The 17,291-nt window shown below is 36.7% G+C and overlaps 1 protein-coding gene across 2 annotated transcripts in view; it reads left to right on the forward strand.

The window, feature by feature from the left end:
• ST3GAL3 (ST3 beta-galactoside alpha-2,3-sialyltransferase 3) overlaps positions 1-17,291 on the forward strand; it is a 260,656-nt gene that overhangs the window by 169,848 nt on the left and 73,517 nt on the right. For both annotated transcript variants that reach the window (XM_063297799.1, XM_063297800.1), the window contains 2 exons: positions 6,240-6,334; positions 16,715-16,778. In XM_063297799.1, coding sequence (XP_063153869.1) covers positions 6,240-6,334; positions 16,715-16,778 — 159 coding nt within the window. The remainder of the gene's footprint in view (positions 1-6,239; positions 6,335-16,714; positions 16,779-17,291) is intronic.

Genomic DNA, 17,291 nt, shown 5'->3' on the forward strand with positions numbered 1-17,291 from the left:
TAACTCATGAGGTTTATATTTTAAAAAAGAATACTTGTCTGTATTTTGTTCCAGCAATCAACAAAACATTTAATTTTAATAATATCGTACTCTATTGCATGATACAATTTACATTATCAAGACATTGACAATATCTAGCTAGTGTTCACAGTATTTAGCTCACAGTCACTAACCATGACTGTTAGTGGTCCAAGAAAAAAAAGATGAAAAAGTAATAAATGCTGTGGGAATGTTAAAAAGTGGTAACACTACAGGAGCAGATGGTAAAACTGGAGAAATGTTAAACTGTGGATTAATTGAACTGTTTGTTTCAGATGTGTGTGAAGATTGCACCTCTGCCTAATGATTGGCACAATGCCATTATTGTTCCCCTATACAAAGGGAAAGGTAACATGAGTGACTGCAAAAGCTACAGGGAACTTACTTCACCTGGGAAGGCATTGGTCAGAATTCTGATTAAAAGGATACAGGAAGGGACAATGAGCAAAATTTGGGAAATGCTCTGTGACTTTATGCCAAGGAGGTAGTATACAGACCAGATTTTTACTTTTCAGTAGGTTGTTGAGAAACAACAGTGAGAAAGAAGCATACAAATGTTGATTTTAAAAAGGTGCATGATAAATTGAATAGACTTGAAGTATGGAATGTTTTGTGCAAATACGGAGTTGTAGGTTGGTTGTTGAATGCAGTAAGAGGTATATGGAATGGATCAACTGTAGCAGGGAAGAAGACAAGGATATGTATTGTTCCCTTGATAGTTTGAAGTGTTTATTGATAAATGTATAAGGAATGTTTAAAGATGTGTTGTTTGGGGATGTGAATATATGTGCTGTTTTACATATAGTTGATGCCATGCTGTTGGCTGAGAACTCAGATGATTTGCAGTGTATGTTAGATCCATTGTATGATGCAACAAGGAGAATGGAGGGAGGTAGTGGGTAGTATTTGGTCTATTGTGAGAAATGAGTATTTGTTGTAACAAAGAAAAAATGGTTGTGACCATGCTTCTGCCCACCTTGTTTTCTAATAGTAAGGGTTGGACATGTCAGGAGAAACATGAAATCAAGTTGGATGCAGTGGAAATGGGGTGCTTAATTGTGTATGGTAAAACATGAAGAAATGTGTGGGTGTTGAAATCAATGTGGACTGAATACAACAGTGGGTGATGAGTGAAAATGAAGTATGCTTATTCATTATTCATTCATATAAAGAGAATTACAAGACAAATATACGAAGGAAATGTGAATGGGTTGAAGGGAAGAGGAGGATCAAGAAAGTCATGGTTGCATGAAGATGATGATACCCTCAAAAAGATGATATCCTCAAAAAAAGAGAGTGAGAAGTGAGAAGAGCAAAACACAGTGAATGGGTATGGTAGAAATAAGGATAGACAGAAAATTATGAAGAGATATGGTGAATGAAGTTGGTGTATCATAGATTTAGCTTTATTTTCTTTCATCAGGCCTTAATTTCTTTGGTTTATGATTTCTAACTCCTTTTCTGTGTTTTGCATAGCATTGCTTACCCTTGAAGGAAATAGCATGATGGATATGTATGCATGTAATGATATTTACCTAGTTTGTGGCTGCAAGTTAAACAGTCAAGAGGTGTGCTTCTCCCTTGTCCAAGATAAATCCAGGGCAAGGATGTGGTTAAACACTCAATTATTCTGGCACTTGGCAGAGAGAACTGACTCCCACATTAAAGTCTAAACAGAAATAGCTTTTGGGTCAAACTGAGGTCCAAAGGATATTTCTCCTTTGTAACCATAAATCTCTGAAAAACAAGCTTTGGAATTAACCCAGCTGACATTATCCAGTGCTACTCACTCAGTCACTCACATGATAAAATATACAATGTGTTATTTGGATCTGATCAGACCAAATAACTGCTTTTTCTTCTCATAAATATCTTTAAAGTGTTGCTTCTTTGCAGCTTTCCAGAGCCATCTACAAAGAAAGAGCCTCTGCAAATAGAGACTCATTTCTGTAGTAAAAAGAAAAAGCACTGCACTGATTTTGTTTTTGTTCTAAACCTTCAATATGTTTTTGGGTCCTTCAAGCCAGGCATCTGTGGAACATTTTTTCCTTCTTAATAGTCAGAGGAATAAAGAGCATGAATGATTCTCATTGTTTGGCTACATGCTGGTTTGCTCAGATATTATCACTGATGTCATGCCACAAAGTTATATTCCAAAGAAAAATTCAGTGTTCTATTCAAGACAGTAAATAGCTTTCCACTTTGAAAGGACTAGTAGGCAATTAGTGCTATTAAAGGCCTATCTACAATAGTCAGTCTTCTGTTGGTTGTGTGGCTAATGCTATAGTTGCTATACAAGTTGCTTTCAGATGTTTGCTGTTTTAGAATTAAGGCAGCCTACAACATTATCCTTGGGGAATAGCCAGCATAGGAAAGGAAATGGAATTAGAGAAGAATATAGAAATAAAGCAAAGCAACTCACCTGGCTCTCAGACAAAATGCATTACTAATGATAATCATGAGATTATTGTTTAACTAAAGTGGACTCAAAAATGCTTTTTAATGAAAAGAAAGATATCTCTATTGAATAAATATATTTAACAAAAAATCAAAGATCTTTTTTTTCCTCCTTGGAAAGTATAACATAATATTAACCTCTCTCATTTTTTCTTCTTTCTGCATTCCATATAATACCTCCTGAGTTACAAATGAGTGTGCTGTCAATGACTGCTCATCATGCTTTATCTATTTCTCACCAGCCATTTTACTGGTAAATCTCTTACTCTTGTAATTGCTTTGGGAAGAATCAACCTAATCCTGAATATGGTTTGAGCTTAAAACAGGCGGGTTCATTTTATTGTCTGATTTTGGAACTATATTAAAGATTCAGACTTGTTCTGTACATATGTTTGCCAGTCTCATGCGCTGTATTTTTATCTTCTCCCTTCTGTGTCTCCTTTTGTATAACTCAGTTTAACATTTTAGATAAAACTGTTTGCTTAGGGAACAGTTCAGATAAAAATAAGTATTACTGATTTTTTTAAAAAAACTTCTTTATGTGCAAATTTCCCCATTTTCCCACTGTTTTATCTGTTGCTGATTAACTTAAACAAAGGGATCATATTTCCTGTGTGTGTATATTACTAAAGAAATGCAAGAAGCAAAATTTTCCCCGTTCTTTCCATGATCTTCTAGATCAGTGTTTCTCAAAGTGTGGTCTGAAGACCCCTGGAGGTCCCCCAAGACCCTCTCAGGCCACAAAATCAAAATTATTTGCTAGCCTATGTTGAAAAATAATACAATATTGAAATCCCATCAAACAAATCACGAGAAGAAACCAGGAGACTTAGCCATGAAAGCTGGCTGAGTGACTTTGGGCCAGTCACTCTCTCTCAGCCCCCGACATCAGACTCGGGTGACAAGTCGGTTAGTCAATTCCTGTCAACGGATCGACATTTGGCTGGTCCGAAAAGGGGACCCTCCACCTGTGGGAAATGCTAGGAAGAAGAAAAAAATATGATAAATATGACTCATACAAACAAAAGCTCATTTGGGGTCCTCCATAATTTTTAAAAGTGGGAAGGGGTCCTGAGAGAAAAAAGTTTAAGAAACACTGTTCTAGATTATATCTTCAGTAGTAGATACACATACTGTTTCTTGATTTGGACTTAGGGGAAGTTTGTTCCCATAGTGATAAACACTACTTTAGCCCCAGTGAGGTCTTACTTGTTACTTCAGTTATACTGTATATTGTCAATAACTTCATTACAAATTTCTAATGGACTTTGTGTGTGGGTGTGTTTTGCAGCTTTTGACGTTTTATAATTTATGTTCACGGCTCAGAATTTTGTTGGATAGATGGGCAGCTGTATACATTTGATTAATATAAATAAATACTGTAATAGAAAAATATGGCTATTGGAGGGGATGCTGCAAATATATGCCTGTTCTTAAAAAAATGGAGTGGGGTGGGGACAGGTGCATTCTGGCAGAGGACAACTTTCTATCCAGGTTCTTTGATATGATTGGTGGGATTTAAGAATTGAAAGGATGAGAACAGCTGTCCTGGAGAAAAGCAGTGAGAGGAATCATTTTTGTCTTGCAGGCATCTTGGTCATTAATTATTTTTTTCTGTCAACCAGAAAGGATGTATTAATCTTTAAGGTGCTATTTTAAATATTAACAGATATGAGCCAAAGTAGATATATCATCATCATTAGTGCTGTTGTCATCTGCATCCCTCAAATCTGATCTAACTTTTCCAGAAGGATCTCTGGAATTTCCAACAATTCAAACTTGGCACACAGTTAGCGATCCTGCTGTTCTGTTAGTGGTTCAGCATTACGTATTCCTTTGAAATGGATTATTAACTCTGGGGAAAACAAGACATTTCTGACCCGGTATCTCTCTCTGGACATCACTAGACATGGAGCTTTCTAGGAATCATTCAGTGCCATTGATGTGTCCTTGCCATTGTGCTTTGCCACATCATCTTGTTTCTGTCCTCTCAAAGGTTTTTTTCTGAACTAGGAAGTTCTACCTGCAACAGTAAGTAGTATTGTCGCAGGGGCTGTGCTTTGCTCCAGAAGTTTGCAGGTTAAATTCCTGATCTAATCACAGGGCCGCAGAACTAAGTAAAGGGGCCAAAATACAGGTTTACCATGCCAAGAGGAATACCAGCCTGGTGGCAAGTAAGACATGTTCAAATTACTTCATTTAGTTTTTGTGGACAGGAAAGGAAACTGGGGGACAGGGTGATATACTCATTCCCTGGCCAATCACTGAGTATTGATTGGCTGGGACTTCCCTGGTTACGTGTTGGCTGTTGGGTCTCAGCAAGCATTGCAGCACATAGCACAGAAGTGCTTAACTAAAATTATGAGAACAGTCCACTAGAATCCTACTTCATCTCAATTCTGAAATTAGAAGACTTGGGTAATGGAACAGTTGTTGTATATTACACAGTATGACTGGACATCCAACTACTGGAATACATGCCCTGACATTTGTTCAAAAATACTTCAATTAGTCTGACACATTTTTATTTATATAAAAAGGAGAAAGGAAGCGATGTGAGCAGCAACAACAGGATACCATAGAGAGCATTCGTATGGGAGTAAGAGGGAATGAAGAAGAGTACACCCACAGCTGTTACTAGGAGATAGCAAATTTTAGCCTGTACAATTATATCCTGCAGAAAGTATTTCCCAAGCATATTATATAAAGTTTGTTTTCCTTGTAGTCTCTTTGTGGTGTTGTGCTGCCCTAACTGTTGATTTTTTCTTCTAAATTCAGTGAACACCAGAAATGGCTACTATTGTCAGAGATTTAAAAATACTAATATTTTCCATGTGTATAGTATTTCTCCATGTTGAAAGTATGTGATTCATTATCTTGTTAGAAACCTAACTAGCATCCCGAGATAGCATTCTTACAGATGGGAGTTTGAATGGAAGTAGCTTGTTTATGGCTACACAATGAATTCATAGTAGAGATAAAAGTTGAAGCAGGGACTTCTCAGACATACTGATTTGGAAGCATGATGGGAAGTGGGAGTTACCTTGCAATTTGCCCTGATACAGCTGGATAGCCTGTTATGTATTCCACTCTTTTGTATTAACTTGTAAGTACCCTGGACCTCACTCAAAGATGTTAGTTGGGTTGTTTTATAAATGTATTTTAATTTTGTCTTAAATTTTATTTCATTTATTATCTATTAAGATAGATTTTTTTACATTCACTGGGTACTCTGTTTGTACTGGTCTACGACTGTAATAAATTGAACTTGTAAGTACACTTAATACATAAGAATGCTTTGTATTCTAAGTGGTACACTTTCTTAGACACTTTTAATTTCTGGCTAACTCCAAATATCATGATAAGCCGTAACGGAATTTTGTTTTAGCTTAGAACAATTGTGTGCTTTATGTGTGAACCAGATGACTATGGCTTGTTCAACAAATTGTAGTTAAAATAATTTATGGTGTAATATAAGGTGTGGATCCATCTTCTGTGTTGCTCCTGATTAGGTGAGTGCTACCATCATAGACTTTGAATTGCTTACTTGCTGTAAATAATATTAAAAATGCTTTTTTGCACTCATTCCCAAGATAATAATTGAGATGAGTAGAGCCATAAGTCCCTTTTGTTCTGAATTTTTTATTTGATATTGCACATAGATTGTAAAACTCTTCCTTGAAGTGTCTTGGTTTCCTCTTCTTTTTTTTTAAAAAAGGTATTCTGTTTAATTATATTTATAGATTCTCCAAGCCAGCACCAATGTTTTTGGATGATTCCTTCAGGAAATGGGCAAAAATCCGGGATTTTCTTCCACCTTTTGGGATTAAAGGACAAGGTAGGATAACATATTAATCCACTGTGATTGTGTTCTGTATATTATCTTTAGAGTTTATGGACCTGTATACTAGAGAAATTTGAATGCTCCTATTTGGGTATATTTTAAATTCCTTTCTGGCCTTACTTTTGAGTAGACTGGTATAAAACTATCCTAAACACAGCACTACTTTATTTTATTTTGAACCTACTGTAGCCACTTAAGAAAGGCGAATAAGAAGGAGGTCGACAATGGCATAATTGGAAACAAATCTGCACCCCATAAAAGATGTCATTTACAGAATGTACCTGGAGATAGAACATTATTCAACACAAAGTGTGCAGATTCAGGTGGTAGTGTCCTCTGTTTTAGTATTCCATAAAGAATGCTGGAATGGTTCTCCACGAAGCCTGTCTTGTTAAATATGATGTCTTTAAGATAGTGCCTGGTAGGTAAATGCAATGTCACAACCCTATCTGTCTTCGTACCACAAATAGGAGCAGGTAGAATGTAACTAAATGTACTAGTTCCACCAGAGGCAAAATATTTTATTATTTATATAGTATTTAGTTGTTGCATTGAGAGGAGACTCTCTGAGGCATGAACTTGCTACTCCCATAATCCTTGCATATAATTAGTCCACATTCTATAACCATGAAGGAGGCCAAGATAAATAGGTACCTTACCTTTTGTACATGATGCTTGCCTTCCTATTGGAGATGCATCCTTCCTAGTAAAGATGACAAATAGCCACTACGCAATTTTTTTTTTTTGAAATATTAACTCTGGAAGCGGTTGAAAGTACAGATGGAAACAGGATTACTCACTGTCCATAGGTTTACAGCATCACTTTTCTCCAGGCTTTGAATGTGTGGAGGCTGTGTAGACTATAGGTCTCTGTGTGGGTTATTTAGTTTTTACAGGCTGAAAAAGAAGAATCAGCATGGAGAACTGTAGTACAGGATGACTGAATGTTTTGGGGCAGTCTTTGTTTTGTATTTCCAAGCTGCTGCCAGTTTGTGTCACCACTATAGTGCTGTGTTAACCTAGGGTTTTACGTTGGATTTTCTTCAGTTAAAAACAGTAACTGCTGTTATTTAAGTGGCTGGGAGCTGAAGCAGTGGGAGCAAAACAACTGAATGGCTTGTTTAGTGCCCTCTTGGGACCAAACTTTGTGCCAGGATTCAGTCTAAAGCAGTTTGTACATGTGGGAGGAAAGAATTATTGCTCTCAGTAAACTGGTATGTCTAATGACAGTGTTGACAGACCAGAGCATGAGAGAAGCAAATGGCACTCTTCTCGCATCACACTCTTGCAGCACACATCACTCAAAATTCTTGCATCAGCCTTTTCTGCTTATCCCAGGAGAGGCATTGAGGATGAATTATTGTGACTTGTTGATGGGATCAAAACCTCATTAAGGTTTTCAGTCAGGACTAGTCTGATGCTAGTTGAAACAGGATGGCAAGAGAAAGGTGCTGATGGCTGCCAGAATCAGAGCACCTAGGAGATTGAGCAGCTTCCTAGAGAATGATGTGTCAGTTGAGCATCAGAAACCGGGTCTGATCTGACACAAAAAATCTGGCTGTTGTCAAGGGAGATTCACAACATAGTATATACCTTGGGAAATGCTTTGTGCAGATGTTCAGGACTTTCAGCATTTGTGTCATCAACTGTTTGCTTGAAATTCACATGAAAATTGACTGGCATCATTCTGTCAGCTTTAAGGTCAGCTAGCTGTAAACTATGTGGACTGCACTATTACTTTTTAGAATTTCAAACTACTGTATCAGCGTAGTTTTAGAGTTTTTATTCTGTAAATAGATTTTAGAACTCATTATAGAGAATGACATGCCATATCGGACTTTTAATGGGGAGGTTGGTGCCAGGAAAAAAAAGGCCACATAACTTCATCATCCATTTTGGGACATCAAAAGCAAATAAATAAACCCTAGTACATTTCTAAAGTTTAATATTACATACAGTTCAGCCCTAAGTCTTAAATACATGCACATACACAGATATTTTTCATTTGTAAATTTTTTTTCCCCTAATCCTTGTGCTCCAGAGTGGCATGGGAAGAGCATGAACTGTAGTATTTGAGGTCTGGATGCAAAACCCTCCAGGACAGAGATTTCCCATGCTTGGCCTGTTGTTTCCCAACTTCTAGATATTTAGTGATCACTTTGCTTTTATTGTTTTCTTCTAAATTATCTTCCTGGATTTTGTTTTCCCATGCATCTTGTTTTCTAAAGTGGATTCAGTATGTCTTCTCTAGAGATGATATCCTTTGTGATGTACTTCATTGCTCCAAATTCTCCAAATTGCTCCTGATGATGGAGATGTTTGCTAACTAGACATTACCATTATGTTTATTAACCTTGCATGTGACTATAATATTGGAATTCTTTACTTGTATAAGTTTTCTAGGATTATGTCCTTGAGGTCAGTTTCTGGTGACTGCATGGTTGCATCCATATAGTTTTCTCAGCAACAATATAGAAGGGATCTGCCATAGCCTCCTTCCAGGCTGTTTTCTTCAACTTCCCAGGAATGTTAAGCTGAACTAAGTAGATTAATTCTTTGTGACTTCTGCAGATGGGACTGCTTATTTACTTGTTGTAGATGAACCTGTATGCTTGTATATTCTCTTCCACCCCAACACGCACATGTGTATCTCATGTCTCTGAGATGATTGTAAACCATAGTATCTTATGACATAATAAGTGTGTGTTTTAAGGTGCTTAAAATCCCTTAAACCTTAAATCTAAAACATTTACTGTATTGCAGCATGAGAAATTGTGCCTATACAATTGGAAATATTGACCTCCAAGACATATGTGAATGTATGTTTAAATATTACTAAATACTGTCTGTACCCTTCCTTTCCCTAAACATTTATTTAGCTACATAGCAACCTCTCTTTACATCTGGTACACTGATATAAAGAATACTTTATCTCTGCTGATAAAATACAGATGCATATAAAATTCATATTTGCATTGAACCAAACTATTTGTCTTTACCTCCCTCCCTCTCTCCCTCCCTCCCTCTCTCTCTCTCTGGCTTCTTGCCTAGATCTGTGCCTGCAGGAGCTGAAGTTCTCAGAGGAAAAGCTCTTGGCCATTTCTACTCCCTTCCCAACCTCCTTCATTCACTGAGAACATATTGGTTAGCTTTAGCCTATATGTTATGGTAACCATGCAACAAGAAGACAATGGCATTTATCAGTCCCTTTCTTTCAAGAATGGATTTCTTGCCATATTCAGTGGGTCTAGGGTACATCTTTATTTGCCTGATAATGAAAAGAATAATCAGACACCAACATTTCGTTCTAACCTCCAAAGGTTAGTGTCTTCCACTTTTCAGACATCTGCATATTATTTATATCAGTACACCATGGCAGCCATTTGGCCATAGGAAAACTCAAAATCAAAACATATCTCAAAATCCATAGAGATAATAATATGAATCATGAGGCTAAGGAAGTTAACTGTTACATTTTGTCACAATTATCCATAGGTAAGAACATTTACTTGAAAAATAAACCAACTTGAACAAAGTTCTCACCAATCAGGAGATTTTCTTAATACTGGATATTCAATTTTGCAAAGATCAGATTTTCTTGTGTTAACATACAACTGACACTGTACCATATTTGTGCAGGAGGCAATGTTTTGCACCCAACACTCTTGTACCAATGGTATGATAAGCAATGCCAGTATGAATACTCATTGTGCCCACACACACACAGAAGAACTCATAGCATGAGAATAACATTTTCTACTTGCAGTGAAATTTAACATCTTTTGTTAAGTTTGGGTTTTAGCCTGCTCATTTTAACTGCAGGTAGAATGGCAAATTACTGTCAGTTTCTGTTTTAAGCAATGCTCAGCTGTTATCTGTTAGACTGAGGATAAAAAGTGAAAATTATCTCCAATATTTCCAACCATGGTAGACTCCAGAGATGTCATGCTACGAAGCCCATTGCTCTAAACAGCCGTGGTTTATAGTCAAAGATATGGACAGCAGTTGTATAGTTGTAGTTCAACAACAAACAAGAAATTACTGAACTTGACATTAATAATATCAAACCTAATCCTAATTAGAACCTAGGAAGAGTCTTCAAGTGTTAGCTATCAGGCTTACTTTTGATAATTTTGACATTGTAGGTATAAAGGTATTTCCTCCTCAAGACATGTGTAGAGAAAAGTGATCTCTAATGGAATTGTATGATTCTTCTTATGCTATGGTGGAAATATTAATAAGCAGCCTCCTCCAATCTGGTATCCTCCAGAAATGTTACAATAGCAGTTGCAGGAATAGGAGTCTCAAGTCTCCAGATGTAGGAAGATTGGCCTATACGCCAACAAAAAGTGTGTGTGTGTACATGCGTGCATGTTATATTACCTTCTAAGTATCTTGTTATGGGGATATTTTTAGTCTTGCGTGTTCTAGAAAACTGGGAAAATCAAGGGCCATTTTTCACTGCTTGTTTTCTATGGATTTTTATATTTAGATCTTGACTTTAGGCTGACCTTGAAATTTGTGATCTTCTGGGAAAGGGGTAAATATTAGAGAATAAAGCAAGCAATGACCACACAGAAAGCAAGGTCTTTCTCTGTTTCTGAAGTATAAGCATAGAGAGCTTCTCCACAATGTGTAAACATCTGTTTCTGCTCATTAAGTTCCAACTTTCTTTTCTATGTTTGAGAAGAATATCCTTATTTCCCCTTCCACCCTTACAAGTCACTGTGAATCTTCTGACAAATTTGTACTCCTCTTGGCTTTTAAAATTATTTTTTCCCAGCCTTTTCTGGCTCTGTTTCCAGAATGCCAAAGAGCATCTGGCTGTTTGCACAGGCATGGGGGCCCAAAGAGTAATCGAGCCCACACTATTGGTGAATGGTGTGCTTGGGAACCACTTCGTGTTAATTGGTTGGAACAGTGTTTTTTATTTTTTATTTTTTTAATATACATGTATTTATATTGTATTTTAATTTTTGTTTGCCACCCAGAGTTGCATTGGCAAGATAAGTGGGCATATAAATTGATATATACAAAAATAAATGCATCTGCTATGGGTATGGAAATGATGTTACTTTATCATTTGTTTTCAGTGTTCACCTGCTAATAGCTTTTGCTGCATTCACATTCGCAGCCTGTACACAGATATAGCCAATATGATCTTTGTTGATCTCTCATTTCCTTTGTTATATGATCTCCCCTCTCCCTGTTTTTCAAGGAAGAATTGTACAGCTTAGATCATTCTGTGGAGCATTTGCATCCACCTCGTATAGTGAGAGCAAGCTCATATACAGTTAATGTACAAGGCTAAGGAGCAATTTGGCTGAGTCAAGTGGCCCAATAACCTATGATGTATTAAAGGTCAGTTTTATTGTGGCTTCAATATTCTAGCATAGTATTCAAAGAAGACTTTTTTTACACTCTGTGGGATAGAAATCTCATGAATACTGACTGGAACTTCCCTAGAGAAAATAGTGTTCTAAAAATGTCACTCAAGGCAAGGAAGGAAAATAAATGCAACTCATTTATCCAAGAATTACTGTTCTTTTAATTATAATAAACCTAAAACTTTTGGATGAAGTCATAGTTGTCCATAAATATTCACATATGAATTGTCACTATTTCCTTTAAAATCCTTTAGATATTTTCTGAATGCCCAAGTTTCTAGAAATGGCTTGCATGCCCCTGGCAAAGATCCTAAAAGGTTGAACATTAATTGCATTTAGAATTTGAGTTTGGGCAGGGTAATGGACTGAACCAGGGCGAAAAACCTATGACTCAGTCTAGACAGATATGGACTGTGCATGATTATCATGTTTGGATAAATAGTTCTAGAAGGGACTGAAGTCCCTCTAAAGGTTTAGATTTACAAACCTATTTAGGATGGTATTTACAAACATTTCAAGTTTCTAGAAATGGCTTGCATGCCCCTGGCAAAGATCCTAAAAGGTTGAACATTAATTGCATTTAGAATTTGAGTTTGGGCAGGGTAATGGACTGAACCAGGGCGAAAAACCTATGACTCAGTCTAGACAGATATGGACTGTGCATGATTATCATGTTTGGATAAATAGTTCTAGAAGGGACTGAAGTCCCTCTAAAGGTTTAGATTTACAAACCTATTTAAGATGGTATTTAGATCCATCATTATCATTAGAGGCACAGTAGCTCATCTCAGCTATCTCCTTCCTCAATTCACAGGTCCAGAAATTTATGTTTTTGGCAGAGGAACACATAGGAAGTACAAAACCTTTTCTGACCCTGGTGGAGTATCTACCTCCTCCCAACAGCGAACATCCCACTGTCCCAGAATCCCAGGCAGGTAGTGGATACAACATACATTTAAGTGGAATGGTTACAAACAATCAACCAGTTTTGGAGTGAGCAGTGGAGTGCTCTTGCACCCTTGTATCTGATCCTCTCAAAAGTTCTCTCATAATTGTGCTATTAGGTCCTTAAATGTGACCTCATTTTGAGTTGGGCCTTACTCTTCCTCTTACTATGTGCTTCAAAGCAGCTGATAAATATAATAAATATATAAAAACTGTTTATATTTTATTCAGTATGTTAAATATGTCCATACTTTTTTGCCTAAGTTTATGTATTGATTTTGTTCCAGAAGGAACTATACAGAACAGAATGAAAAGAAACAAAATGATACTGGATAACTCTGTACCATCTTCACGCTATTTTTATGCAGAAAAAATTCTGGTACCAAGTTGAACTCATACATTGTTTCCTGTTCTGGAAAACCTGTGAGGCTACAAAATGCTGAATAAATTCTAGAAGGCTTTATTGAAGCCCAGCAGCAGTACCTAGCTTTCAAATTTTGAAGCCTGGTGCAAACAGAAACCTAATGAGGTCTTAGGAAATAAGTCCTAAGTGCAAAATCCAGGAAATAATGGAAGTTGTTTTGATAAGAAAAGCCTGATGTTTGTTCTCTACATTAGCTGAATGTAGAAATAATGGAATGTTGGGAGGAATTAAAGTTCTTTGTTTGCCTTCCATCTCTATCAAATACTCTTTTTTTTTAGAACTTAAGAATCCCCACTCTTATATTGCTATTTTGCTCCAGTACATGTCCAGCTGGGAGGTAGTACCAAGTTGACCTTGGCTAAACTCCAAAACCCAAGACTTAACTTGGTTAGTACTCATATGAGTGAGTGAGTACAGGGAATTCCTACACTGTGAGCTAGACCAGAAAGTCAAACAAACTTGGCAGGCATTAGTGCTGCCCTGAAAACTATGTAGACATGGCCATCAAGTCACCAGGAGTCAAACTCGACTTTATTCCTTTTTTATACTGCAGCTTACAATATTGGTATATCAAGCATTGCATTTAAACCTTTTCCATGAAGTGACAGGTGGCAAGAACAGAGGGCACTGCTTTTTGGTGCCTGATCTCATGGAGTGGCCTCCCATCAAAAGTCAGACTCATGCCTTCTTTAATTGCATTGTAGAAGGTAGTGAAAACAGAACTCCTCCATAAGGTATTCAGTAGTTAATTTGTTTGCTGTAAGTTTATTATTTATTGTTGTTTGTTTATTATTGGTTCGGTTGGATGATAGCTCTGTTCAACTCTGTGATTATTATTTATTATTTTGTTTTGGTATTTTAAAGTACCTTAATTTATTATCATGCACATGGATGTTTTATTGTTTGTTGTGGTCTTGTAAACTAATGGGAGACCCTGGAAGATGCAGCAGTATAGAAATGTAATAAATAAATAAAATAAACATTTCAAATCTAATGTGGAAGGACATAAAAACTCTAAGAATAATATTGAGGTCAAGCGTGGGACGAATAGTTTTCCTTTATTTTTCCTGGTACAAATGTGATTAATTTTCCTAGTACCTCATAAGGCTTGTTCCTGAAGCCTTCCATATAAGGAATATATTTGCTCTCTCTGAATGAATGAATCCATAGCGGATAAAAATTGTGTTTATTTACCATACTAAACTAAGCTAATTCTTCAAATGGAGACTGTTGGAAGTTACAAGACTGAAATTTGCTATTCTCATTGTATATTGTTTTGTATAAAAGACACTCTGTATAAACCTAGGGGAAGCTGACTCATTCTGCTTGCAGACCAAACTTGGAACACCATATTGTTGACCCTAGGAGTGAGTGCTGAATCATTAAGCCTAGTAGGTGTTTATCCAATCTTCATATAAAAGCAGAGCAAGAGCAGTATGTTAGAGAAAGGAAGTGTGGGGCCCTGAAAGAATCTTTGCGCTGTCTCAGGAGTGATTGGCTTAGATGACTGCAGCAGGATGATCAAACAGTTTTGCTGGGACCCTTACTGGTATCTGCAGCTGCATCTGTTACAGAATTTCATGGTCTTCATGGCTGAAGGCTAAACTAGGATCTTGTGAGTCATCACATATTTGGGAATGATTCAAACTAAGTAGCATCTGTACGAACTGTGAGAAATAAATATACTCCATTATTGCCTTTGCACTATTCACCTACTTCCTGAATACCACTATGAGTATTCTTAAATGTACCACAGCTATTTATAACATTCTTGTTGCCAAGGTGTCCCCCTCACCCTTAATTCATAAATTAAGCTGGAATTGCAAAATCTGAGAAAGTTCGAGTGGATGATAAAGCTATTGAAAATCTCTGTGTCACAAATAAGGAACAGTGTTTATGCTGAGGGCTTTATTTGCTCTGTGGAAATCATTTGGGGGCTGGATGGTAGGACTGGATATATTTGTAATCATTGTTAAAGTGAGGCAAAACATGAGTAGAGCTTGCTATTTCTTCCTTGCCTTACTTTTCCTTCTCTCTCTTTCTCTACTTTCTCTCCTTGACTCTCTCACATACATATGCACACTTGGCACACACAGCAGTTAGGTCCCATGTATTTGTATAGACCTTTCTAAATATAATTCCACTCTTGAATTTTTTGGAAGTTTCAGTATGCAGGAGAAAAAAGAAATATCACCCTCTATCATCCTCCTATTAGGCAATTACTTAGGGAAAACAGTCCCTTTGCATTCTTTCACTTGCTAAGAAGCTTCACGCCTTCAGTTTTGCTCCTTAATTATAGCTATTAGTAAGTGAAAATGAGCATGGTATTTGTAATGAGGGCATATGAAGTAGGCATGAATATGTGATACTGTCCTATTTGGTACCAACTGTGCTCGTCTAACTTATGTTAGACGAGCAATGGTTTCCCAGTCTCAGGCAGAGGTATTTTTCAAGTTCTGGTTCTTGATGCCTTAAGGATTGAATCTGGGACATTAGACATGCAAAATATGTCCTTTGCAAATGAGCTTCATGCCTAGCCTGGTGTCTCTATCTATACTAGAATTTCATCTTGAGCTGTCAGTATGCCTCTAAATACTGAATATTTAAGACTACATTTTATGAAAGATGAGCTCTAATGTAACCATTGTAGAATTACATGTCCTCCAAATATGACTCTAAACATATTCTTCTGTTAAGGAGACTTAATTTTCTATTAAGATTATTTTGAGACTAAAAAATAATGTCACAGAGAACCAATGTATGATTGTTCTTAACTGAACTGGCTTTACTATTAGACAGCTGAATTTGGCTTCAAGAAAGGACAAGAAGTTCCTAGCTATTCAGTGTATGATTTCTGTATTCTTACTGGCAAGAAAGGGGAAAAGTATTTCTGGGATTTTCCACTCAGATACCAATAATAACTTGGCTTGCCTTGTTGTTGGGTATCTTGACTGAGGAGGAGGCATAGCATCTGCTCTTCCCTTTCATGCAGCTTGAGTGAATCCTGCTTATCATTCATTGAGATGACATGCAACATCTAGCATTCTGTGAGTTAAAAAGCCTTTGAATCTCTCCAGAGATGCCTAGCTAAGGCATAGGGGTGGGTATCAACACATCTCCAGGTATCTGTTGTTGCTTGCTCCTTGGCTCAGTAGAGACAAGCCACACCAATACACTGGGGGCTAAATATAACTGTGGGATTAATAGTAATGCATAGTAATGCATACTATAGTGACATTGAATACAGTGTGGTTGCAATTTTTACCCTTATTATAATTAATGGCCACCCATGATTATAGTACAAATAACTTGTGTATTACCCTCCTAGCTAAAACAGAAACACAGATTAAATATCTCCTTTTCTTTGTGTTTCAGCTCACAGTTGATAGTTTATTATTCAAGTAATTCCAGCTGGTGCATGACCTAGAAAAATGTGGTATGAAACTCCACAAAGTATTTTATATTGGATAACCCTTTTCTAATTTCTTGTTGGTTGGCTATAAATTAAACCTAAGGATGCATTCACTTTGATCCTGAAGTCTTTATCCACCCTTCTTATTTCTTAGGGAAATCTTTGAAATGGGCTCACTTTCTAAAGTATTCTTTCTTTCTCTACAGATAATCTAATCAAAGCCATTTTGTCAGTAACCAAGAATTACCACCTTACTCCAGCCCTTGACAGGTGAGTAGATTTGCTAACCCTTGCTAAATGGCCTAACTGTGAGATGTGTGTGGTTACTTCTGAATTAAATGAGGATTAGAGAAGGGTTCCTATTACAGCCCTTAGCATATATATTTTTTCTACAGCTTCAGAACTAATGGTAATTCAGTTTGCTTGATTGCATTCCTTTCAAAATAAAGGCCCACATTCTTTCGAAAAATACGTTAACTTATCACAATTCCCCAACTATGAATTTGTAATGTTTTACAATATTTTATTCAAATAATATAGAAAGTTTAGCTTGTTCTCATTAACTAACCCTCTAACAAACTAACAACCCAGTTTTTATAGCTTACGGATTGTAGAGCTGGAAACAAGGACTCTTTATAGGATTTCTTACTATGGACCACTTGGATTGAGTTGGTGATGCACATTCTCATCTTTGCATTCCATTTAGATATGAATATGAGTGCATGTTTATGTGCATTAAATATTTTTCCTAATATTATATGCCAAGAGTTCCCTTGCAACCTT

The sequence above is a fragment of the Candoia aspera genome, chromosome 3 (assembly GCF_035149785.1).
Source record: "Candoia aspera isolate rCanAsp1 chromosome 3, rCanAsp1.hap2, whole genome shotgun sequence".
Lineage (NCBI taxonomy): Eukaryota > Metazoa > Chordata > Lepidosauria > Squamata > Boidae > Candoia > Candoia aspera.